Consider the following 25,135-nt stretch of genomic DNA (forward strand, 5'->3'; position numbering starts at 1 on the left):
GGGCTGTGGAACAGCTCACACAATGTGGAAGGTAGTCAAGGGCATTCCAAGGTCGGCATATCCACCTGACACAGAATATTCCTCACAGCTAAGGCAGGCAGGCTCAGAGCACAACAGGGGCCAGAAGTACAACACCAGCCCAATATCCCCGCAGCCCCCACAGCACCCTAAGGGGAATGGGTGCTGGTTATGTTAGGAGAAGGACATGGTGGGGGTGAGGGCTCTCTGCGGGCTGGGCTGCGGTGGGCTGGGGCGGGTCCCTTACGCAGGGCCGATGATGACATTGCGATAGCCCTTCACCGACTTCAGCTTGTCACACTCGAAGTTCACCACCAGCTTGTGCAGGCCCACGTCAAAGGGCAGCAGGTCCACCCTCACCTTCACGGTTTCCCCTGCTTCCACAGGTTCTGGGCTGAGGAGAGAGGAGAGGGTGAGGGCAGGGGTCCTAGGTCTAGTCTCCATAGCCAGGCTAAGCCAGCAGGACACATGACCAAGCAGCCAGGCTGCCCATTGGGGGCTTAGCACCAGGCCAGGGTGAATGGAGAGGGATGGACAGAACAGTGAGTCCTGTTCATGGCCCTCTGCAGGCTCCTACTGGAATGTAGTGTGTGCATGCGTGCATGTATCCATGCACCTGTATATGTTAATATGAGTCACCATGTGCATGGGTGCATGTGTGTGCATCTCTGTGTATACATGCATATTGTGTTCACACATGTGAATGCATGCACATGTGTGCAAGGCACACGAGTGCATGCAGGCAGGTGTATGCACACATGTGCCCCCGTGTGCTCAGGAGTCAAGCAGTGCGTGCTCCTGTGTCTTGCATGTATAGACACAAGTCTATGAGGACGCAGCCACACTGCCAGCACTCTGAATGTGGGTACCATGGTTGTGTCTGAAGGTCTCAGGGGCTGAGAGCCCGCAGTGCTATGCAGCTGGGGGCAGCTGGAGGCAGCCTCATGTTGGGTGGAAGGTGGGCTGGGGTGGTAGTGGCCCCCAAGCTGCAGGCTGAGGGCTGGGAGGGGGGAGGAGCTGGTGGTGGGCAGGGCTGGAGCCCAGGGGCAGGGGCGTAGCACTTACACCTCCACGACCTTATGCTCCTTGGTGAGCCCGGCTCCCTCCACAGTGAAGATGCAGCCGAGCAGGGGCATTGTAAGCGGGTTCTGGAGGGATACCTCAGCCACCAGCTTGCGGTTCTGCTTGGGTTCTCCCAGCACCTAGGGTACCAAGCAGGGCAGAGTTCAGGGGCAGGCGAGGTGCACCCTCTCTGTTCCCAGCCTTTGCTAAACCAAGCCCGCGTCAGCTGTCACTGTTCCATCCTGCTGCTATCTGCTATCCCTCGGTGTCCTCATCTGGAAAAAATAACCCACCAGTCCAGGTCTCTTCATGGAGCTGCACTGTGGCTCCATGTGGCTCAGAGATGGAAGTTTAAAGTGCCTTTCCCCTTGTTCTAGGGAGCCATGCTGATCTCTGTCCCTTTGTCACTGTGTGATCACTGTGACCCTCTCTGGCCTTGGATTTGTTCAGTGGGAAAGAGATGCTGGAGAGCTGTCAGTGAGCTAAGGAGCACAGGCACCTCCAGACCTCCTCTGTGTTTCCATGATTGCTGGCTGCCTGGCTCGAGGCCAGCTGGTCACCGGTGATGAGGTGACAATGGTAATAGGCAGTCAGGTGTGGGGTGGGTTTGTTTGTTCGTTTGCTTTTGAGACAAGGTCTCACTATGTCGCCCAGGCTAGCCTAGAACTCTTGATTCTTCTAGTGCAGGGATTACAGGCAGGTACCCCCCAGCCCAGACTCTCAGTCACATTGTTACCACGCCCTTCTAATAAGCTGTGCTTGCTGAGCTTAAAGCACTTAGAAGGAATGCTAAGACACTTCAAGTACTCCCATGAACCCCACCTTACAGAGGGGCGAGCTGAGGCCACTGAGTGAAGGAAGCACTGTGCCCAGAGCCCTCCAGGCACAAACCCAGGCAGGCACTAAGATGCACGGTTGTATGTCTAGCCACCTCCACCACGTCCCCTCCTCTCCACCCCACCCCCTGCCAATAGCACCCAAAGCCTGGGGCCCAGTTCTGGTAGTCTAGATCCTAAATCCCACACGAGAATCCCACCCACTTTTAGAGTCTAGGGGTCATGCCTAGAACCCACAAGCCTCCAGTTTGGCCTCGAGATGCTTTTCTTCCATGAGGACTTCCTAGGACTTGAGCCCCAAGATGCTGAAGATTTCAAGGCTCTAGGGCCATGGGTGTTACTGCCTTCTGGGACCTGGCTGGCTCTTACCCGGATCTTGATTTCAGGGTTCTCCAGATAGATGTCCCTCTCAGCCAGCAGGTAGCTGTTGGCAGCTGGCTCGATAAGGAGGCCCCGCACCTTGATGAGGTTCAACTCTGTCAGGTAGTCGCTGTATTTTTCATAGAGGATGTGAAGGGGAATGCTCTTCTCTGCAGAAGGGGAGAGGAAGGATGCTGTGAGGGCTGGATCCTCGCTGCCTCCTCTTCTCCAGAAGCACAGTGAAGGATGTTGTATAAGGTCCTAGCACAGGCCCTCCAGGGGAAGCCCAGGGAGGCCCAGGGAAATGGGACAGGCTAGCAGGCAGGGAATGCTCCAACTCTCCCAGGCCAGGGTTCTGGTCATTGCTCTATCTTTCTAACAGGTGGCCTGAGAAAGTCTGCCTCCCACCAGGACATGGACAGTGAGTGTCTGGGAATCCTGCTGCCTTGGGGGAGGGGAAGGCAGCTGTTTGCTGAGTCCTTCCCTTCATCTTTGCAATAGCTCCAGTGGCACTGTGTTTACAAAGGAGGAAACTGAGGCTGGGGCACCCACATCCAGCCGGGCTGGCCATCAGAATCTCGAGTCCCCAGCTGCATGAGCTGCAAGCGGACCCACTTTCCTAGGCCCATTTTACAAGGGTAAAGCTGCCTGCACAGGAGCCTCGCCCCACCCCTGCCTCTAGCTCTGTTGGAGCCCTGGCTGGCTGGTGACCCTGGGCAGGTGGTCTCCCTCTTGGTTACGGCACCCTCAGGCACTGATGATGAGAAGAGCCAGGGCCACAGCACAGCCACGCAGGAGTGAGGGCCCAAGAACCCTTGGTTGGGACCAAGGCCTGAGGAGTTGGAGTTTACAGAAGGCAGAAAGGGACAAGGAAGGGTGTAGGGGCTGAGCCTGCTTTCTCACTCTGGGCAAGACCCCCAACCTCCCCTTGTCATTGTCCATGCAGGCAGGAGCCCGTGCCATGGCCACAGAAATGTGTGGCCTCTGCCGCTCTTCCTGTCCTTCCCTCCGTGCCAGGCGGCTGCTCACACATCCCAGCCAGTCACCATTTTTCACAATCATGACTTGCGCATTTCTTTTTTTTTCTTTTTCTTTTTAGCCAGTCCTGGGGCTTGAACTCAGAGCCTGAGCACTGTCCTTGGGCTTTTTCTCAAGGCTGGAGCTCTACCACACCACTCCGGGCTTCTTTTTCTATGTATGTGGTACTGAGGAAGCTGGTGCTGAGTGCATGCTAGGCAGGCGCTCTACCACTAGGCCAAACTCCCAGCCCCACACATTTCTTTCAATGAACCAGCTTTATATCTTTTAGCTCTCGGCCCCCTCTCCCTGCCCGTCCCTGTCCCCTTTAAGGAAACCCTTCATCACTCTGTGAAGCAAATGCATGTCACTTATCACAAGTAGAAGGGCCCTGGGGAGAATAAATACACATTACTGACAGGCATGCTGCTGCTGCTTCCGGCTAGAAGCTCACAGTCTAAGAGCTGACTTCCGGCCAACAGAGGATTATTAGCAGGGACCAGGGAGCCAAAGACCAATTTACCCATACTGGGTCCTGCCTGGCCCCACAGCCAGCTCCATCCTCCCTCTCCCTGTCAGCCCAGCGTGAGTCTGCTCCAGCCTCTGACCAGATGACGTGATCCGAGGGAGAACAGCAAATGTCTATGCCAACATGTTCAGAAGGAAGGGAAATTGTGCATTAAAAAAAATACAAAAAGGGAGGGACAGTGACCAGCTCAGGACCTGGAAGGCAGAGCGGAAACCCTGACCAGCCCCTGAGGAAAGACACAAACATGGGCCTCCAATGGCTGGCTTTTCCACGAGGCCAAGGCCCGGCCAGTGCTGAGCCTTGAAAACCACCATTCACAGCCCAGTGACCACAGTTTGGCCTCGTGCCCCAGGCTAGCTGGGAGGAGGACACAGATGTGGTTGGTCTCAGTCACTCCTTGTTCTAGAAGGTACCCTGGCTGCTTTTCCACTGACTTAACCTGGTTGAGGAAGAGGAGGACAAGAAGGGGAGAAACAGCTGCCTATGGAGGGTGTGTGGGGGACTAACGCACAGCCCAGCCGTCCTGGGCCTGGCTTCCTGTACATTTCCTCATGGAAATTCCCAGATTGTATCATCTGCGTGGGAGAGAATCTGCCTCAGATTGATTTGGGTTGTGTATGGCCTCTTGGCCTGAGTCTACTTCCAGCCACGAGGACGCATACAGGATCCGTGTCCTCCCTCTCTCAGCAGCTGTATCTCCAGGAGGTGGGACATCCTCTGCTGAGCACTCCCAGTCCTGTATAACAAGGCTTAAAGTGCATGGCAACCTGGGAAGCAAAGAGGACCCATAGAGGTGTCTCAGGCCCAGGATCGAGTTCACCTCCTGACACTCAGTTCTTGAAAGAATAACTCAGACAGAGCAGGGGTGCACAGAGATGGAGGGTGCTGGCTGGTCCTTTAGAGACAAGCAGGCCTCCATGAAGAAGGGATATGCCCAGGGACACAGCTAGCCACTAGGTGGCAGCAAGGAGAAGTGAGTTATCTGGTCCTCCCACACCTGTCCAAAGGGACCTCCATGCCATCAAGGTGGCAGAGACCCACAGAGGCCAGAGTACCACTCAGAAAGGCCCTGGGGTATCTCAGACTCCCCTCTGCTCAGCAGATAATGAAAGTTCCACCATATCTCCCCCCATACTTTGCAGGTATTTCCTGAGCACACACCTACTCCAAGCCTTCACAAGTGGCAATCGGATGGGCCACCAGCCAGGTAGGCACACTGCCACTCATTGCCAAAGCACATTCACCTCGTGGCGGAGCTATAGGAAGGCAGCAGAGGCCCGAGCCAGGCAGGTCCAGCCTGCTCCAGCACCCCCTCATCCTGGTGCCAAGGGGCTCTGCTCTAAAGGGTATGGCCTCCGCAAAGGGTCAGCCCTGCAAGATGGGCCCAGGAGAGAAAAGTCTAGAGGCGCATAAAATACCACAGACCAGGGGCCAGGAGTTTGGCCTAGTGGTAGAGTGCTTGCCTAGCATGCACGAATACCCGGGTTCGATTCCTCAGTACCACATACATAGAAACAAGCTGGAAGTGGTGCTGAGGCTCAAGTGGTAGAGCTCTAGCCTTGATCAAGTCCAAGGACAGTGCTCAGGCCCTGAGCCCAAGCCCAGGACTGGCAAAAAAAAAAAAAAATACCACAGACCAGGGCCTCAACCCTAGCCTTGCTTTCTGCCAGCCCTGGGGCCAGGGCTGGGGCCAGAATAGAGGAGAGGAGAGATTCCTGGCTTGAAGTAGCAGAGGGGCTCTACCGGCTCTGAGCAGATCCTTGCTAGGAGAAAGGGGTGAGTACTTAGGTAAACAACCTCCATTATTGGATCCTGACTCCCAAGAGGCTGACAGGGACACCGAGGTGCACAGACTCGAGGGTCACAAGATGACACAAAATACCACATTTGTATTGGTGGCTCACACAGATAATCCTAGCTGCTCAGGAGACTGAGATCTGAGGATCGAAGTTCAAAGCCAGCCCGGGTGGGAAAATTTCTGAGACTCTTATCCTCCAATGAGCCAAAAAGCTCAGAGATAGTACCCAGGCTCTGAGTTCAAGGCCCAGCTTCCCCCCTTCCCCTTCCACACACACACACAAACACACCACCCCTACAGCTGCTGAGCAGCCAGGTTCAGATCTCAGACCTGCCACTGTGAGGCAGAGGCTCTGTGCCTCTAGAATGCGATCCACCTCTCGGTTTGCTACTACAAGCATTCCATGTCTGGTATTCCTCAAGTGCCAAGTTGGTGCCAGGCCAGTGTCCACGAGGTGCCCCGATGATTCCCACCGCGCCGTTAGCCGGCCTGCTAGGAACACAGAGCCTTACCACAGAAGGGCTCCAGGGTCAGATCGGGCAGTTGGCTGGTGCCACACTCGGGTCCCAAGACGCCGTTGTAACTGACGGTGCGGGCACAGAGCAGGAGGCGGGTGTCACGGCTCTCCGAGGTGTTGTTGGTGATGTGGGCAAAGACGTCGAAGTCACTTCCCATGGCCATGCTCTGGCCCACACGGATCCTCATGGCCACCCCCTCCTGCACCTCTTCCTTCTCCGAGAGCTTGTTCAGGTGGTTGGCCTTGGTGAAGGCCTCCCGCTCCTCCGGGGAGCCTGCAGGGAGAGCAGAGGGAAGGGCCCGGCTAGGTAAGCGGGTTCTCAGAGCAGCTGGGAAGTTGCTCCCTTCCCAGCATCTCTGTACCAGAAAGAGAACAGAAGATCTGGCTTATTTTTGCACGAGTGAACTGTGTGTAGACCCAGCATGAAACAAACCCTCATGCAGGCAGTTCTCCCCACTGCGGCTTCCTCAGCACGTTTTGTTTTTGTTTTTAATTGGTAGAAGAGTCAAGATGGCTTTATTTATTTTTAAGCCACACCCAGTGCTTCTAGCACTCCCGGATGCAGACGAGGTATGAATGGAATGTAAACTTCCTTGCCTCCTTTTCCTCCTCTTCTCTACTGTGAGCCAAGTCGCCCTGCATGCCACTTGCCGTTTTTAACTCCTGTGTTATTGGGTGCATACATGTTTTTCTATGAAACCAACAGCTCTGCTAGGTACTGGTAGCTCACACGTGTCATCCTAGCTACGCAGGGACTGGGGGGGGGGTTCTAGTAGGAGGACAGCTTGGATGAGCAAAAACCTTAACAGCTGGGTACAGTGGTGCACACCTATCGTCTCACTAGTGCAAACTGGAACATCACAGCCTAGGCCAGAAGAGGCCAGAAGCCAGAGCCTATCTCACACTTAATCCTCAGCAGCAGGACAATGCCTCCTCTGCGTTGCCAGGAGCCTATCTTGTTATATTAGGGATCTCTCTGTCCAGTGCTCTTATTTAACCTCCGGGGTCCTCCTTCAGGCGCCCTCCCTCTGCTGCAAGTCAGACTCTGCAAAAAGAAAGTCTGCCAAGTTTCCAGGAACTCTCCTCTAGATCTTCGCTGCACTTCCAAGTGCAGAGGGTGTGCGCGGTGCCCACCTTCCGGGTACTTGTAGGTGTGGGTGATGTCCTCGCGGTCGTCGCGGCCCACGCTCTTGGTGCTGATCTTCTGTCCCACCACGAGGGAGCGGTTGACGGATTTGTGCAGGGAGCCATCCTCCTGCCGGATCCAGTCCACCACGTCCGCGTTGACCTCGGCGAAGACGAAGGGGGCGTCGTACCTGGCGTTCAGGTCGCCCTCTTTGATGGCACGCACGGGCACGGGGCCGCAGCAGTATGTCCCTGAGGGGGGCGGGCAGAGGGGGGCAGTGTTGTGACCAAGAAAGAGGCCCTGGGCTTTGCCAACTTGAATGCATGCACACACATGCTTGCACATATGCACACAAGCTCAGCTGGCGTGTGTATGCACACACACACACACACATACATTTAATGCACCATGCATGCACAGCACACACGGGGTAACGTCAAAGTGTGCACCCACACACATAACGTGTGTGCATACTTACGCACAAATTTGTAAGCGCGTGCTCACACACACAGACAACACGCATTCACACAGGGGTGCGCTGATCATGGATTCACACCGTGTGGATGCATGCACAGGCTCGCTTGACACAGAAGCACACATTAAATTTGAAACTGCCAGAGGCTCTGCGTGAATGAGAATCATATTTGTTTTAAAAGAAGTGGAGATATGGGGCCAGGAGTTTGCCCTAGTGGTTAAAGTGCTTGCCTAGCATGCACGAAGACCCGGGTTCGATTCCTTGGTACCACATACATAGAAAAAAGCCAGAAGTGGTGCTGAGGCTCAAGTGGTAGAGCTCTAGCCTTGAGAAAGTCCAAGGACAGTGCTCAGGCCCTGAGCTCAAGCCCAGGACTGGCAAAAAAAAAAAAAAGAAGTGGAGATATTTGATTTTTTTTTCTCCTGCCTTTTCACATCTCTCATAACCGGTGTGCATGTGTGCGTGTGTGTGTCAATTCTATTGGGAGAATAGGAAGGAGGACTGTGTGCCTAGATGATGGTCTTGGCTTGGAGCTCCAGCTCTGCCAGGCTCCTGCCTAGAGAGCGGGGCCAGGCTACCCACCTTCGCTCTTCTCCTGGGGCGTGGGATCGATAGCCTGCCACCCCTCATACCCAGGTTCTAGGTCTGGCCTGGTCATCCATGACTCCACCCAGCAGTGGAAGTTCCTGGAGGAGAAAGGAGGCCGCACATAGGACTTGTGGTCAGCTCAGCAGCAGACCACCTCCTCTGCGGGGCCACCCAGCCCTGGGCCCTCCTGGCTGCCTACTCCCATGACCCTGTCTCAGCAAAGACCCCCTCTGGTCCCTGGGTCTCCTCTCAGATCACCCCTCTAACCTCAGCCTCCATCAGTCTTCCATCTGGCAGACTCCTAGTTTTTTGGGTCCATCCTTCCTTTTCCCCACTGGACCAGCCCCGGCCCCCCTCCAGCCCCTGGGGAACAGGGTCACACAGCCCTGCCTCCAAGGCCTTGAGTGACAAGAAGGAACCAACCCAGGCACCTGACAGGGCCACCTCAAAGTGCAACAAACCCGACTTCCTCTCGGCACTGTGGGCCCCAGCGTGGCCCCCTTGTCCCTTGTCCATGTCTCTGTCACCATCAAGATACAATCAAACTTGCCCCTCTCCCGGGCCCCCTCTTCTCACCAGATCATCTCGCTTTTGTTGCTTTCCAGTTCCCCAAACTCGTTGCGGAAGTACTCAATGAGCAGGTTGCTGTTCTGGTCGTGGGCCGAGTTGTAGTTGGTCACAACACGGGTGGGGATGCCGAGACACCGCAGAACTGGGGGAGGAGGCCGGGGGTTCCACATGCTGCCAAGGGCCTGGGGACAGCTGCCTTGCCCCTCTGGAGCCAGGAGCCCCCCGGCCCTGTCCAGGTGTGAGGGTGGGCACAGCCACTCTTGGCTGAACTATGAGCTCACTGCTGGTCACCTGGTGTCCACTGTGTCCCCTTCTCATCATTCTAAAATGCACATCTGATGGATGTCAGCCCGGCTCTGGTAAACCCTCCGTAGCTCCCAGGGGCCCTGGCGTCTAATCACCTCCTCGTATGCTTTGCTGCTGCCACCGGCCCTCCAGCACCCCATGCCCACGTCCCACCTAGGCTGCTCACAGTTTGCATTCGTTACAGGATAGAGGGAGTTTAAATCATTCACTTATTTGAGGATATGGACAAACAGATGGGAGGAGACAGCGGGGGGGGGGGGCAGGGTCCATCTAAAGCTCTGTGGACTCAGAAAAAAACAACCCAAAGCTGCCTCGAAAGGTCAGAAAACACAAGCTATTAACAAGACCGTGCTGACTTCGCTCAACTTTGCAGACTCTGCCCTGGGCAGGGGCGGGGGGGTGGGGGGAGGAGTTGTCTCACAGCTTTTAATCCTCCCTGTATTTTCTTGCTAGGGACAGGGCTTGGATTAGAACCCAGGGCCTTGCCACTAAACTACAATGAATCTTCCCCACCCTCCATCCCCATTCAAACCACGTCACTAGGAAAGTGAGCTTCTCAGACTAAGCCAAAAGAAAGTCAAGATCTAAAGGGTGACAGGAGAAACTCCCCTCCCTCCCCAACAAAAAAGAACCCGAGTGCGTCCTGGGTGGGATTGTGCTTTGCCAGAAGCTGAGTGGTGGGGAGGGGGCAGGGCGGGGTGTGGCCTTTGCCCTCTGGTGGCCACTGGCCAGCACAGAGCTTCCTAGAGGGTCCTGGGTTCCTGCCAGGCCATGTGAGGGTGCTGGGAGGAGAAGGCTCAGCTGTGGGCCATCTCCTCCTGCTTGGTGCCCACCACTGCAGCCTCTGCCTGAGGGCTTGGGGAGCCCAGAGTCCTCAAGGGTGGCACTGCCCAGGGCACAGCTGCCCTTCTGACTCCTGACCCTGGCTAGTGTCCCAGAGGCCTCACTGTCACAGACTGAGGTCAGGAGAGTGCCCCAATCCCAGACACATTGGGTCCAGAGCCTGGCTGTGCCAACTCCTACTGGGTGAACTTGGGCCAGCCACTTCCCCTCTCTGAGCTTTTGTTTTCCCGCTCAGTAAGAGGAGCTAAGAATAGCAGCATGTTGGGATGTCCTGGTGATTCAGGAGAAGGCCACAGGCGTGGGCAGCGTCTCCTGCCCAGGCAGCAGCAGGGAGGCAACGGAGAACAGTAAAGTGTCCTGTGTCCAGGGGAAAAGGCAGTCCAGTCAATGTCGAGTGACTCATACATGTGAGAAAATGCCCAGGAAAGCACCTGAGAGTGCCGGAGCACTAGCACCCCATCACTGGGCTAAGAGGCACTTTTGGGATCTGGGAGCTCCCTGTGAATCAGATCTGTGAGCACCGTCTCCAAGGCCCACATGAGGATGCAGCCTTGCAGACACCAGTTCTCTTGCTCAAGTCCACCCAGAAGTGAGGCTAGACACCAGCTGTACCCCATACCCACTCAGTTCCACCAGGGCCTGCAGACGTGACTGAGTTTTCCCAGGAGCCCAGGAGGACAGAGATGCGTAGGAGAGCCAGGCTTTGGCATTTCTCCAGGAAGGCCATGGGGTTTCCTGGGAAGAGGTCGTAGGCTTGGTGGTGGTCAGGGCCTGGCTGGGGAGTCACTCCAGAAAGGGGAATTCAGAGTCGTTAGGGAACGGGAAGTCACAGTCTGAGAAGGTGGGAGGCAGTGAGCAGGGGAGATGGGAACTGGGAAGGAGGCCCAGGCCAGGGCAATACTGAGCAGCGGAGCTCATGGTGCTGTGCTAGAAATCACATGATCAGCCACCCCTAAAGGCCACCATAGGGCACCCCCTCATCTCCTCATCATGGCCTAAAGGCCACGATAGGACACCCCTTCATCCTAAAAGCAACCATTGGAGACCCCTCCATCCTAGAGGCAGCAATCAGACATCCCCTCATCCTAACGGCCATGCACAATCCAAGACACCTGCATCCTAAGGGCCACAATCAGACACCCCCTCATCCTGAAGTCCACGACTGGACATCCCCTCATCCTAACGGCCTCCACCATCCCATACGCCTTCCTCCTAAGGCTGCAATCCGTCTCCCCTTTACCCTCAAGGCCACAATCGGTCACCACTTCATCCTAATGAGAGCAGTGGCCACAAGCTCTGATACCTGAGGCAGGAGTAGAACCCGGGTCTTCTGGGGCTCCCTGGCGGGTGCCAGCCCCTTTCCCCTGCCTCCCCACCACACCCAGCATGCACCGCACCTGTGCAGGCCACGGCGGCGAAGACCCAGCACTGGCCGTACTTCACGTGCTGGCAGCCATGGTCCTTCCAGCGGCGCAGGATGTCCACGCTGCCGATCCAGGACATGGGGCTCACCCCGTCCCCGTAGTTGTTATCCCAGCGACCCAGCAGTACGCCCTGGTCGTCATTGCAGTTCACCTGCGGTGGGCGGGGAGGGTGAAGGCGGGGCCTGGGGTGAAGGCGGGGCCTCCAGGGTGAGGGCGGGGCCTGCATGGATTCAAGGCAGGGCCCTGTGGAGCAAGGGCGGGGCCTGCTGGGATTGAAGGCGGGGCCCCAGGGTGAGGGCGGGGCCTGCTGGGATTGAAGGCGGGGCCTGCAGGGGCGAGGGAGGAGCATGCTCAGGGTTGGGACCCGGGGCATGGCTGGGGCTGGAGACCAAGGCTTGGAAGCTACCAGATGGGAGTGTGGAGGAAGAGCCTGGCCCAGGGCTGGGGACAAACACCTGCCAGAGCAGAGCACAGCCTCTCGTCCCGCACTCACCATGGCGCTCACCACCCGGCCCAGGTAGATGGGGCTGTTGCGGCGCGCGCAGTCGCGGCCACAGTCCTTCAGGAACTTGGGGTTGATGTCCAGGAGCGTCAGGCAAATGTCCAGAATCCCATCTTCAAACTGGGTCGGGAAAGCAGGGGACTGAGAAACCACCTCCTCCAGGGAGCCCACCCTGATGCCTCTGATGCCTGTGCCCGGCTGCCCTTCACCAGCACCCTAGGAGTTCCCTGAGATGCCAGCTGTCTCTGGCTGGAGGAGCGAGGAGGATGGCAAACAGGACACACATGTGATGGGAGAGAGAGGGGGCATGTGTGCACCTGCACCGGTGCTGGCTGTGGCCGGGGAGGGGGAGAGGTAAGGGCAGGGGCAGGGGCAGGAGCAGGAGCAGGAGCAGGAGCAGGAGCAGGAGGAGAACCTCAGTGTACTGAGGGCCCCTGGGGCCTCACTACTGCCCTTTTCCCTCTATTTCAGCCGGATTTGCTGTCCTGGAAAGCCTGATTCACCCAGATTCCTGGCCACTGTTCCCTCCTCCCTCCAGGCCCGGCCCCCACACCGCTGGGCTGGGAATGGAAGTAGATTGTGTTTCAGCCTCACCCAGAGTAGAATGTGGACTTCTCCCTCCCACAGCCCACAAGGACTTTCAAAACTGCACTTTTAAAGTCCTCTTTGACCTCATCTCACCACTCTCACCCATGCTCTGCCCCAGGGCCCTTGCACTTGTGCTTTCATCTACTTGGAATGCACTTCCTTCCGCTCTATGGCCCACTGACTCTCAACCTGGAAAGTTAAGTGTGATGTTTATCAGACGCAAGAGCCTCTCCTATCTGACATGTCAGGGACTCTATCCACTCCACTTTTCCATCTTGTAGTCAGTCTAGTCTTGGACTGGGCCCTGACCTAAGCCACCCTCAGTGTGGCAGAACCACTCCCTAGAGCTTGAACTCTTTTGTGGGTTCCATCTGACTAATGTTCAGGACTCTGTTGGCTTTCCAGCCTCATTCCTTAGGGTCCCTCCCCAAGCTGGAACATACAGCCTCCTATGCCTAGGGTGAAGTACACCCACCTCACATGACAAACTCCTATCCACCCTACAAAGCCCAGCTCAAAAGTCCTCTCTTTTAGAAAGCCTTCCCTGTTCTTTTTCCCTGCTCTCCCTCTAGGTCTTTCCACCTTGGGTCAAGAGCACTTCCAGGTGAGTCCGCTAGGCTGGCACAAGCCTGGGTTCAGGACAGGACTTAGGAATCAGTGTGGGAGACTTGGCTTTCTGCCATTTGTCACCAAGGGACACAAGAGCCCGCTAGTTCCCCGGTGTGTTTTTTTGCACCATTCCTCTGATGTCAGACACGAGTTTTGGCCTTGATCCCTATAAGGGAGCTGCAGTCAGCTGAAGCCTGAGACTCTCAGGGGCTTCCCTGGTGCCTCGGGGCTCCTGGGGCTCCAGACTTGAGCCCCAGGTCCTCAGACTGCTCGGAGAAGACACGAGGTGAACTCTGCTCCCTTAGACATGCACAGGCCAAGGGGCCCAGATTCTGCCTTGTGAGTTCTCTCTGTAGTCTTGGTTGGGCCACACAGGAAGTGAGAGCTCTGGTGGGTGGAGCCAGCCTTGTCTGTCTGTCTGACTGGCAGTCTGGGAAACCACAGGACAGGAAGGAGCCATGGGGCGAAGCCAGCCCTAGATTGCAAGGTGATACCGGGGTTACCCACAGGTTTGTGTGGAATGATAAGGTCGTTGCTTTTCAGCCAGCCGGTGCCTGGCTTGTTCGTTACTGAGCAGGAAGGAGCTGCCCGAGACACACAGACTGCTGCTCACTGAGCAGGATCAGCGCACCGGGAATCTGGGGAACTCTCCCACCCGCTTGCCACCCAGACCTGCTAATCAGAAACTTCTGCCATCGCTGCGTTCACTTTCTCAGGGTCTCCCCTGGACTCATGCACTGGCCCGTTTTGGGAATCCCCATGACAGGTAAGGGTTCCAGGCCCTTCCTTGGTGTCTTCCTCGCACCCAGTGTGCATGCTGAACTGACACCCTCCTCCCAGGTCCCAGCCAACGTCACCCCTTCAGAAGGCTCCCCACATCCTCTCCCTGCCCCACTCCCTTGAATCCTCTGCTGTGTGAACTCAGGCCAGTCTCCAGCCCCTCTGGGCCCTCAGCCATCTCAGGATCCTGACTGGGTGACGCTGTTACGTGCTCATACCCCGGCTGCCTCTGGCTGCCTGATGTCTCCTCCTGGCAACCATGAGGGGCAGATGTGACCCTACCTGCCCGAAGTTCCACGGCACACTCTTGATGAACTTGGCAGAGCCCTGGTAGACGAATCCCTGCTGGGTGAGGACGTACTCTCGCCGTTCCGCCTCTGACTCCAGGTAGACTGCATCCGCTGCAGGCAGAGGAAGGAGTGTCAGCTCGGGGCCTGGTGAGTCCCAGGGCCCCTCCACACATGGCAGCCAGGCTCCCAAACGTCTGGGCCAAGCCAGCCTCTCCTAGGACGTGCCATGCTTCATTTGGAAAGTAGACAAGCCAGGCATGGTAGCACACACATGTAATCCCAGCTACTCAGGAGGCAGGAGGCAAGAGGACTGTTATCAGAGGCTGGCCTTGGTAAAAGCTAAAGACCTAAATGAAAGCACAGGGCTGATGTGGTAGGGCTACTTGGCTAAAAGCCCAAGGCCAAGAGTTCAATTCCTGACATAGCAGAGTTCAAAACAAAAGAGAGAACAATGAATCTAATTGTTTTCCTTTTGTCAATCATGAGGCTTGAACTCCGGGCCTGGGCGCTGTCCTTGGGTATTTTCTCTGAAGGCTAGTGCTCCACCACGTAGAGCCACAGGGCCACTTCCAGTGTTCTGGGGTTCACTGGAGATCAGAGTCTCACGAAGTTTCCTGCGTAGGCTGGCTTCCAACTGTGATCTTCAGGTCTCAGCTTCCTGAGGAGCTAGGATTATAGGCCTGAGCTACCAGCGCCCAGCCAACGAATCGAGTTCTCTGTCAGAAGTAAGAGGTGCTATCCCTCTCCCCTTTGTGTGACAGCCCTCGCAAGAGATTGAGCACTGAACTAGAAACCAGGAAATCTGTGGCTCTGATTCTCGAGGGCTTTTACACTCTGGGAGTTCACTCAGCCTTCTCCACTCGCCTCAGCCCCTCATGGAGGCAGCCCTCGACTAAAATGAGGTTGCAGGGATGAAAGGTATGTTGAGAATGAAAGCTCTGAGCCAGTGGGAAAGAACAGGAGTCACAGTGGAGCGGAAGACCAGGAAAGACCATCATGGCTCCAGGGAGGGAATCTAGGAGGGCTTTCTGGAGGAGGAGGCATCTGAACAGCTTCTTGAGAAATGACCAAAGGTCTAGACACTTGGAACTTGGTGGTCAGCAATCTACAGAGAAGACCAGAGAGCGTAATCTTTGGCCACTGGCAAATTCAAAGCACTGAGTTTTCAGGGCTTCAAGTGAAAGAGTAAGGAGAGGACTCAGGAAGTTTTGTCCTGACACTCAGACTAGCTTTAGGATGTCCTGCTTACAGATGGAGAAACTGAGGCTGGAAAGGAGAAATTCAGAGGAGCATGATGACTTTAGTGGGCCTTGGGCATCCTTCATTTATAAATTCAACTCAATTCAATTTTATGTCTGCTCTGTTCTACTGACAGACATTTTAATAGGATGTGTTAAAACACAAGCTTTCACTTAAATGCTCTTTCTTTTTCTGGTTCTAAAAACAGTAAGAACATGAGCTGCTCGAATACGATGGGCACAGCTGTGCCTGCTGAAGGAGTAAGCTGGCCAGAGGAAATCTGCCCGATTATCAGCAGAGTTGGCCTAGAAGTGGGTCCAGCCCCCTACTTCCTTGGCAGGGAACAGAGGGGCTGAGAGTTCTGTGCCTGCTGCTCTCTGGTTCCAGAAACCACCCTGAAAACCCACCTTGCAATTATTGAGCTGTGTGGCCCTGGGCGGGCTGGGTAGCAGGTGTGGGAGAAATCAGGAAAGGGAAAGCAAAACCCACCCAGGCTTCCCATGCTGGCATGAGAATGTGGCTCTGCATCTGAAGGAAACCAAGGTTGTGACATCCTGGATTCCAGGGGCCCAAAGCCCTGCCTAGCTGGCACTCTGCTATGGTCTCCAAGCTTGGGGACAGGAGGGTTCCCTTTCTAGGAAGTCCCACCCCTTTCCCACTCAACCAAAGTGACTTCCTCCCCGCCTGCCCAGCCCCACTTCCTTCCCCCACCAGGCTGTTGGGATATAGGTCACTGGGAGTCACTCTAACCCATGATGCTGGACAGAGCCCGGGAGGAGGACGGGAGACAGGCCCTGGAGCTGAACTTCAGAACCCTGATCATGGCATGGCCACTGCAGAACCACAAACTTGTGCACCCCTGCAGAGGAACCCAGATCCCAACAAGCTGCAGCAGGTCCCGGCCAGGCCACTTCTGTCCCAAGAAATCACTGCAGGTGGCTCTGAGCCATGTGGGCCAAGGGCGTTCCTTGTGGCAGATGAGCCACCAGGCATGACCCCACGGACATGAGTGGGACACCAGATGGAAGCATAGCCTATGGTAGGGTCAAGACCCCCAGGCCCTTAGAAGGAATAGAAGGCCATATCACTGAAGCCCGAGGTCCTAGCTACCTGAGAGGCAGACAGCAGGGAGCTCAGTTCAAGGTTAACTAGTCATAAAAGTTCTAAAGACTCCATCTCACCGAATGGCTGAGCACAGTGACTGCCACCCCCAGTGACGCAGGAAGCATAAAGCAGTAGGATCGAACTCAGGGCACAAAGCAAGACCAGACCTTAAAAATAGTCTCCCCTTAGCAGGGCGCGGTGGCTCACCTGGGCACCAGGCGTTGAAGAGCAGGGTGAAGTGGCCCAGCACGAAGCTGGAGCCCTGGTAGCCGGTGGAGGTCTCCAGGCTGAGGCGGTACAGCCCGATGGGGGCCTCGGCGGGCGTGTAGAGGTGCAGGGAGAGGACATGGTCCTGCTGGTCCGCCACGCAGGCTGCCCAGCCGCCCTCGCTCACCCCTTCTGACAGCGGGAAGCGAGCTTTGGTGCCAGCCTCCTCGCTGGGGGCTGGACCTGTGGAGACACAACGCAGCCGCCATAAACCAGGGGTTCAAGGGCAGGGCACAGATCTGAGGGGCAGGGGTGGGGTCCATGGTCTAGGGTAAAAGCCTAGCTGCAAAACCACTGGAAGAACTTGGTAAGACGTTCTGCCTCCCAGAGCCTTGGTTTCCCCATTGAACCCTGGCCTTGCAGGGTGGTTTTGTGGGTCTGCATGAAAAGCCCCAGGCACCCAGTAGGTCCACAAGCAGGAAGAGTGTACTGGAGGAGGGGCCAGCACAGTCTAGGGAAGAAGCCCCGTCATTCCGCCCTGCCTTGGGGTGACCTTGGTGAAGTCCTTCCTCGCTCCAGGCTCAGTCTGCCCATCTGGAGTCTGGAGAGGAATCAGGCCAGAGGCCCCCCACCCAAATCCCGAGGGATGGGAGTGTGGTGGGCCCTCTCTCTGGTGCCCTGCGGGGAGGGGGGCGACTGGAGGGCTGAAGAGGGGTCCCCAGGGCTCCCTGTCCCACACCTCATGTGTTCCCACACGCAAGTGTTCTCTGCTGCCTCCAACTGGGCATCAAAACAGAGACCTGGAGAGGAAGGCTCCTGAGAGACGGAAGGATTTCCAATCAAGATGGCCGTGGAAGTCCATCTTGGGGTACTGGGCTCCAGCGTGCTGCCTCATTTCCATAGAGGACGCATTGTAGCTGGGTCCCCAAGACACCCCCAGGTGAGGGCCTGACCCACACAGGCAGGAATGAGTCACAGCAAGGCGGGCGGGGCTGTCGCCTCAGACATGGGCTGAGAGACACAGAGCTTGTGCTCTGCCCGGCTGGGCCACTGCCCAGGATAGTTTATTTTTAGTCCAATGTCCCTCCCTGCCGCTCTGCCAACTGCTGAGTACAATATCGGGGCTCTTCACCCAGGGGCTCGGGCGCAGCCTGAGGCCCCTCCTCATCCAGCCCAAATACAAATACAACCATGAACTCACAGAACAGGCACGCCACAGGTCTCAGTAGCTCTGTCTGCTGCCAGGCTGCCCGGCAGTCTGTAAATGCCCTTTGCTTTCCAGAGTGAACACTTAAGAAGAGAGAGAGCTCACGAGCCACTCGAGTCCAGCTCCCTACCTTTAGCCATATGCTCCATGCTCTGGGGGGTCTCAGGGCCTCTCTGACCTGTTACTCATCAAAGCCGCAAATGGGCTTGGGCTAGACCTAGGGAGATGTGGCTCTTCCTACATGTGAAACCAACTCGTGTCCACTGACCTTGACAAGTCCTTCAGCTCCTCTATGCCCATGTGCAAATGTACCAGCTTCTGTGGTAGTTAAGAAGCTTACACCAAACAGGGCTGTGGACCGTAAGTGCTCGGTCAATGCTCGCCATTATCAAATGTGCTTGTCACCACTGACCCCTGGCCCTGGTGACAGGGTCCATTGCTGGTTGGCAGAATGCATTTAAAGCAGGGACTGTCCACGGACTCCCAAAGAGTCACCAAGTCTCCCACATCGCAGGCCAGAGCAGATGGCATGGGGGCATTTCTTCCTCCAACGAAATACTTCACAGATGCGCCACCACAGGTCACAGCTGGCTCAGGGCCGGCTCAGTGATGTCCCTCAGCCCAGCACCATTATGAATGGCGTCCTTCCCCTCTCAGACACATTCCTGGTCACCCTGGTCACTGTCCAGGCCAGGTTCCACAGACCCCCATCTCCATGGACATAGCACCCTTGGGGCAGGTCAGGAGACAAACTTGCCTGCCTTCCTCCTCCTGGGGCAGTTTAGATGCACACACACTCACATGCATGTACCTGTGCAGGCATGCATGCACATGTGTGTTGACACCTTTCCCCCAGATGCTCTATAGGGGGACAGGGACACACTGTCCCCTGGCCCCAGGCAGTGTCCCCTGGTCACATACAGCTTGTGGAAGTGGGCCTTGTAAATTTCCACGGTGCTCTTGGTGGGCTCCAGGACACCACAAGGACACGCCAAGTCCAAATAACTTCTAGAGCTCAGGGTGCCCTGGCTAGCCAGGGCGGGCTGGGTGGGGCTTCCCCGGTGAAGTGTCCATTCTGCCTCACCAGCTTCTCATCACCCCTTGGGCTGACCTCACTCCTTCCCCTTCTACCACCCCCCGCCAGCTTCCTGAGGGATGAGGCAGTTTGTCCCTTCCACAAGATGGTGTTTGTCCAGCACGGTTTGTGTCCATCCGGGACAGCCTGTCAAGTCCCTGAGCCATCTGGAAAACACAGTATCTGCACGCTAATGTCAGTGTGACCAGCGCTCTCCCCTCCATGAATCTCAGTTTCCCCAGAAAGGGAGTCCATGCTGATGACCGGCTGGAAGGTTCTAGCACAGCACAGGAGCACAGTGTTCAGCCAGCCCAGGCTGGGCACTGACCCAAGCCAGGCTCCTAGGTGGGGGCTCGGTTTCCTGCGATTGTCCCTTTCCCCAGCTCTCAGGAGGGTCCTGGCTTCTGGAACGAGGAAGCCGTGGGGAGCTGCAGGAGCTGCGGAAGTGACCGAGGTGGCCAGCTCTGGCCCAAGATAAGCTGGACCCTAGAGAACAGAGATTAGCCTGCTGTGGTTGAGACCTCAGTCTCCTCTCAGTGCTCAACTGGGGGACCCTAAGAAAGGAGAAACATGAGGAGGCTCCCAGGATGCTCAGGCTATACCCATTTTCCAGAGGAAGTGCCTGGCAGGCATTTAGTTCAATGTGTCTGTGGTGGTGGTTTGGTGGTGGTGGTGTGTTTTAGTGACAAAAGCCTCACCTTTGGGGGTCAGTATTTGCAACGTCCAGGGTCCTTCATTGTGACTTGACCTTCCTGAGCCCCAATTTCCCCATCTGAAAAATGGGCCTTTTATCCTTTGGAGCTGGGAGGATTCGGAGGAATTATGTAGGTGTTTACCGCACAGGGCTGTGATTTCTCACCATCCCAAGCCAAACTTTTCAATTTGGCAGAGGGGGAAACTGAGGCTAGGAGATGGGAGACTTGTTGGGGCCCCTTGGCTGTTAGAAAAGTCTCTAAAGTTGTAGGTGCGGCGTGCCTGCTGAGAGGCCAGTCAGGGAGGGGAGGGGGGGATATAGGGAATGTCCTGTAGCCTGTGGCTTCCATGATTAGCTTATCACACCACCCTGGTGACAGGGGCCCCAGCCAGGCGGCTACAGCTCCTGCCTGCTGTCCCCTCACCCCCAAAGACCTCAGAAAGAGCCTGCCCTTCATGCCCTCAGCCTGAAGTCCCAGCCATGTGGCCCCTTGATGACCCCAAGGGAGTGATCTCATTCTGTGGAGACCAGACAGTCTGACTTGGCCCTCTTGGCCACCTTCTTAGAACAGTCAACAAAGGAGATTGGGCGTGGCGTGGGGTTGGGCTGGCTGGGGCTCTATGTCCCCTTTACCATCTCCATGCTTACCACCACACTGCAGTGACACCAACAAATAACCACCAGTGTCTCCATGCCATGGCCCTCCTTACTTAATGGCCAGTGTAAATGTTGGGTAGGCCATGAGACTCAGACCCAGAGAGGCTTATCTACTGGCCAATATCACACAGCAGGCAGGCAGTCGGCCGACCCAGGGATTCCAGCCAGCTGGACTCTTTCTCCCTTGCCCAGATCTGATCTGGGCTGAATCCCAGAGGCCTGGTGGGGTTGTGTGGATTCTGGGAAGCACTGTTGAAAAGAGACTGGAAAGTTGTTTGGGCAGGATCTGGCTGGACCTTTGTGACTGACCCTCCTCACTGGTGACAGCAAGTTTGCAGGAACCCAAATGTAAGGACAGGGCAGATAGCCACTGATACCCACCGGTCACGGCGCTGAAGGTCAGGCTATCCACACTGGCCTCATAGCCACGGCCCTCAAAGTGCAGCTCCAGCCAGAAGGCCTGGCCCCGCCGCACCACCAGCCTCTCTTGGCACAGGTCGGCGGTGTGGTGGTCTCGGCCATTGACCTCCAGCATCAAGTCGCATCTCTCCAGAATCAGCTCTGTGGAGACAAGAGATGAGGAGATGCATGACCACAGTGAAGGCCTGTGGTCAGTGTGCTCCGGTGCCCAGTGATGCAAGGACCCCAAATTCTCTCTGCTGGTGGCCCTTGCCTGGTGGCAACTCACAAAATACAGCCTGGTCCTTTCTGATTGACCCTACTCAGGGTCATGCACAGCTGCCTGGGGTCCCCATTTTGTTTTGTCAGTCTTGGGGCTCAAACTCAAGACCTAGGTACTGTCCCTGAGCTTCTTTTGCTCAAGACTAGCACTCTACCACTTGAGCCACAGTACTACTTTTGACTTTTTCTGTGTATGTGATACTGAGGAATCAAACCCAGGGCCTCATGCATACGAGGCAAACACTCTACCACTAAGCCACATTCCCAGCCTCCTCAATTTTTTTCATTATATCACAAGGCACGGGCCACCGAGGACACGCCAGCAACTCAGTTCGTCTGGACCTTGGTATCTCCATCTGTGCCCAGGCTGGGTACAGCAGGGTCCACCTCACAACGCTGGGGTAAGCATGGAATGGATTTATGTGGGAAGTATGTTCTCTCATGCAAGTTCTTCCGAGCTGTCCCGGGGGCTTCGCTTCGGCTGACAACAGGGCATGACTTGAAACAGATGCTTTATATAGAAAGCACTGCCAGATCCAGCTCCCAGCCTACAAGAAGATACCCCGCCTGAGGATCAGGACAAACAGAACCAGGACACAGCTAACAAAATCCAGACTCAGAAGAGTCAAAGGATCTAGTTTCTTTTTTGTTCACTCTTCGAGTTTAAGCTCATAGCTTTGTGCTTGTCAGGCACTCTACCACTTGAGCCACACTCAGCAGCCCTTTTTGCTCAGGTTATTTTTTTTGTCTTTTTTTTAGTGCCAATCCTGGATCTTGAACTCAGGGCTTGGACTGTCCCTGAGCTTTTTCATTCAAGGCTGGCACGCTGTTCTAGTTCTAGCTTTTTGGTGGTGAACTGGAGATCAGGGTCTCACAGACTTACTTGTCTACACTGGGCTTTGAACCACAATCCTTCAGTCTCAGCCTCCTGAATAGCTAGGATTTCAGGTGTGAGCCATTGGCGCCTGGCTTGCTCTGATTATTTTTGATACAGAGTCTGATCTGAACTATTATCCTCCTTTTTGTGCTTCCGGCCATAACTGTTACATCAGGCATGAATCACCACACCCAGCTCTTCTTGTTGAGATAGGGATCTCAGAACTTTCTATCCAGGCTGGTTTTGAACCTTGATCCTCTCACTCTCAGCTTCTGGGGTGGCTAGGATTATAGGTGGAAGCCATTACACCCAGCTATCTGGATCTGATTTCTTTAACAAGTAATTGTAAAGGCAGGTGTTTGGGGGAACGTAAAAGAGCTGAAAGGAGACCTTTAAAGGGAAAGTGAAGAGACATGCCCATCCATTTCAATAAGTGTGGTAATAGGATCCTGCTCTCCAATACTGCCTAAAAACAGCCCGTATGTGGATGAGGCAACTAGAAATTTAAGCAATGGTGGAATCATGGTGACATGAAGGGCTTTGGTAACTTGCTTTCATGTACAAAGGAGAATCCTTACCACTCTGGAGATACTCTCTGACATGCCTAAGATGATGTGATAGGCTGTGGGATTTGCCCCCAAGTAACAGGGAAGGGACTGGAGACAGAGCAACAGACACAGGCTGCAGAGTAACACAGGAATTTATCATACTCATCTCCCTACTTTCAGGTATGTCCAATCTTCTCCATACTAAGGAGTTTAAGAAAGAGCAGACATTTTGGAGTTTTCTGGTCCTGCATTTCCATTCTGCGGCACTGCCGCTGTGTGATCTTGGCCAAATATCCCCCTCTCTGTGCCTTTTGCTCCAAAGCCTCCTCCATACCCTTCTAGGCTGTGAGGCCTAGAAGACTGTATTCTAGACATCTTTCCCTGAGATCCAGCACAGAGAAGGAACAGATGAATGAAAATGCTATGGTTTCAGGAAGAATTGAGGATCCAGGCAGGCCCAAGCAACATGTACTTGAGGGTCTGAGGGGGGAAAAATCCTCATACACCCTGGTCAGGGTTGCAAAGCCCATGGGTGGGAGGGAGAGGCAGGGCTGTGGGCCAGGAGAGGACTTGTGGCTCAGCTAAACCAGGAGGCAAATCCAGGGCAGAGATTTCCCCCAGGTGCCCTCCCCAACTCACCCAGGTGTGCTCCAGCTGTGTGGAATCCCTAAATCGAGGGCACTCAGGTAAAACCTCACAACCCCCCTTACATGGGCCATCACAGGTTCCTAACAGGCCACGGCTTTGGGGTCTGAATCAGGACTGTAGGATTCTGGGTCTTCCCTGCAGTAGCCTCAATTGCTCAAAGCTGATTCTATGTCTACTGTCCCGTCTCCCCCTCATTTCTAGGTTGTCCTGGGCCCGAAAGTCCATCTGTTTATCATCCCAACAAGAGAGACCTGTGGACACAAAGAGACCCTTCTGCTGGTTTCTGGGATGACAAAACATTGCTCTGAGAGTGTCACCAACCCCCTGAGGGTGTAGGCAGAAAAGACACTGCATTTCCTGGGAGAAATCTAGGCTTGCTGGGCCTTGAGGTCCTGCTCAGGACAGGAACTGAGGTCATTTGGATCCCTGGGGCCCCTTGGGAAGCAGCTGTTGTGACATAGAGGCTAAAGGTCATAACTGGCACCCTCAAGCTCCCCAGACCCCCTGTGCCCTCTTTTTGACAGGCATTGGGTTAAGAAGTTATACTGGGGGGAAGTGTCCGGGGGAAGTGGCCACTTGTTGACATACCACAGTGTGTCAGTAGGTCAGCTCCACACCCCCCACAACACACCAAGGGGACAAGGGCTGTACAGCAGGTCTGGCAGGGCAATTTCCCCTGTACATGCCTGCTCCACTGCTCCCTGCTTCTCTCTCCAGGGGTCACAGCCTACACAGAGGTCATCTTCAAAGGACTCCAGCCAGAGCCCCTGATATTCCAGGCCACCACCCTCTATTGTAGAGATCCCTCTTCTACCCTGCACCAGTGGCTTGCTTCTGTATTCCTTGCTACTCAGAAGGCTGAGATCTGAGTATCAAAGTTCAAAGCCAGGCTGGTCAGGAGAGTCCATGAGATTCTTATTTCCAGTTAACCACCAAAAAGATGAAAGTGGAGGGCCAGGAGTTTGGCCTAGTGGTTAAAGTGCTTGCCTAGCATGCACGAAGACCCGGGTTCGATTCCTTGGTACCATATACATGCAAAAAAGCTGGAAGTGGTGCTGAGGCTCAAGTGGTAGAGCTCTAGCCTTGAGAAAGTCCAAGGACATTGCTCAGGCCCTGAAACCAAGCCCAGGACTGGCAAAAAAAAAAAAAAAAGTGGAGCAAGTGGCAGAGTGCTAGCCTTGAGAGAGAAAATGAAGGCTCAGGACAGCACCAAGGATCTGAGTTCAATCCCTAGAGGAGAGAGAGGAGAGGGGGAAAGAGAGAGAGAGAGAAGAGTTCTCTCTCCCTGGGCCCAAAGACCACACCTCTACGCACATGCACCTGTGTGTGGGGAGCAGCCAGGAGATTAACCCAGCCCCTGCCACACTTCTCGGGGTCTTCTCTGGTGTAGCAAGGGCTGGCACCTGTGTTCCACAGGTGGCCAAAAGCTGGCCAGACAGAAGCGGGGGCAGTGGGGAGCAGTGAGGACTTGCCTGTCCAGGACATGGGCTTTCTGCCAGGGCCTCCCAATCAGCCAGTCCTGCCTCACAGCTCCCAGAAAGTTCCAGCACCCCCCCCCTCCAGCCCTGGTCTGCTGTCCAGGCCACCTCTGGGCCACCTGGCGCACAGTGGGGACCGAGCTCCACACTGCTGCCGAGGGAAGCTTACAGAGTGGCCAGGGCAGAGCTCGACCATGGACTGCACGCTCTCACACTGCCTGTGGCCAGCACAGGGAAACTGAGGCCTTAGCCCTGGGCACCCGGGCCCACCGGTCAGGTGGCTCTATGACTCCCACCGGGCCCCAGGCGGCTCCTGACCCAACTGCCCGGCCGGCCGGGACAGTGGAGGGACAGCCGGCGAGGAAGGGCAGACAGACGGACTCGGACACTCACCCTCGGCCATGGCTGGACGGCGGCGGCTGTGCGAGGACCCAGGACGCGGACCCAGGACCAGCGTGAGCGCTGCGGCGGCCCCGCGCGGC

The 25,135-nt window shown here is 55.7% G+C and overlaps 1 protein-coding gene across 1 annotated transcript; it reads right to left on the reverse strand.

The window, feature by feature from the left end:
* Tgm2 (transglutaminase 2) lies at positions 1-25,135 on the reverse strand. The gene is made up of 13 exons (XM_090352344.1): positions 25,047-25,135; positions 20,803-20,982; positions 16,789-17,031; positions 14,231-14,349; positions 11,963-12,091; positions 11,443-11,620; positions 8,903-9,038; positions 8,321-8,424; positions 7,272-7,514; positions 6,133-6,411; positions 2,286-2,446; positions 1,084-1,220; positions 1-412 (listed from the first exon to the last, which is right to left on the reverse strand). Exons 1-13 carry the CDS (start codon positions 25,054-25,056, stop codon positions 262-264), a joined length of 2,070 nt encoding a protein of 689 aa, XP_090208470.1. The 5' UTR covers positions 25,057-25,135; the 3' UTR covers positions 1-261.

Source organism: Megascapheus bottae, chromosome 18 (assembly GCF_031878675.1).
Source record: "Megascapheus bottae isolate mThoBot1 chromosome 18, mThoBot2.hap1, whole genome shotgun sequence".
Taxonomy (NCBI): Eukaryota; Metazoa; Chordata; class Mammalia; order Rodentia; family Geomyidae; genus Megascapheus; species Megascapheus bottae.

What these genes read in the sequence shown, in the direction of transcription:
- Tgm2 (XM_090352344.1), bottom strand. An exon ending in CGCCGCCGTGGCCTGCACAG is followed by an intron (nt 9,039 to 11,442) that starts GTGCGGTGCATG and finishes CTCCTCCCCCAG; the next exon opens with TTCTGCGGTGTCTCGGCATC. An exon ending in GCCCCAGGAGAAGAGCGAAG is followed by an intron (nt 7,515 to 8,320) that starts GTGGGTAGCCTG and finishes CGCCCCCCTCAG; the next exon opens with GGACATACTGCTGCGGCCCC.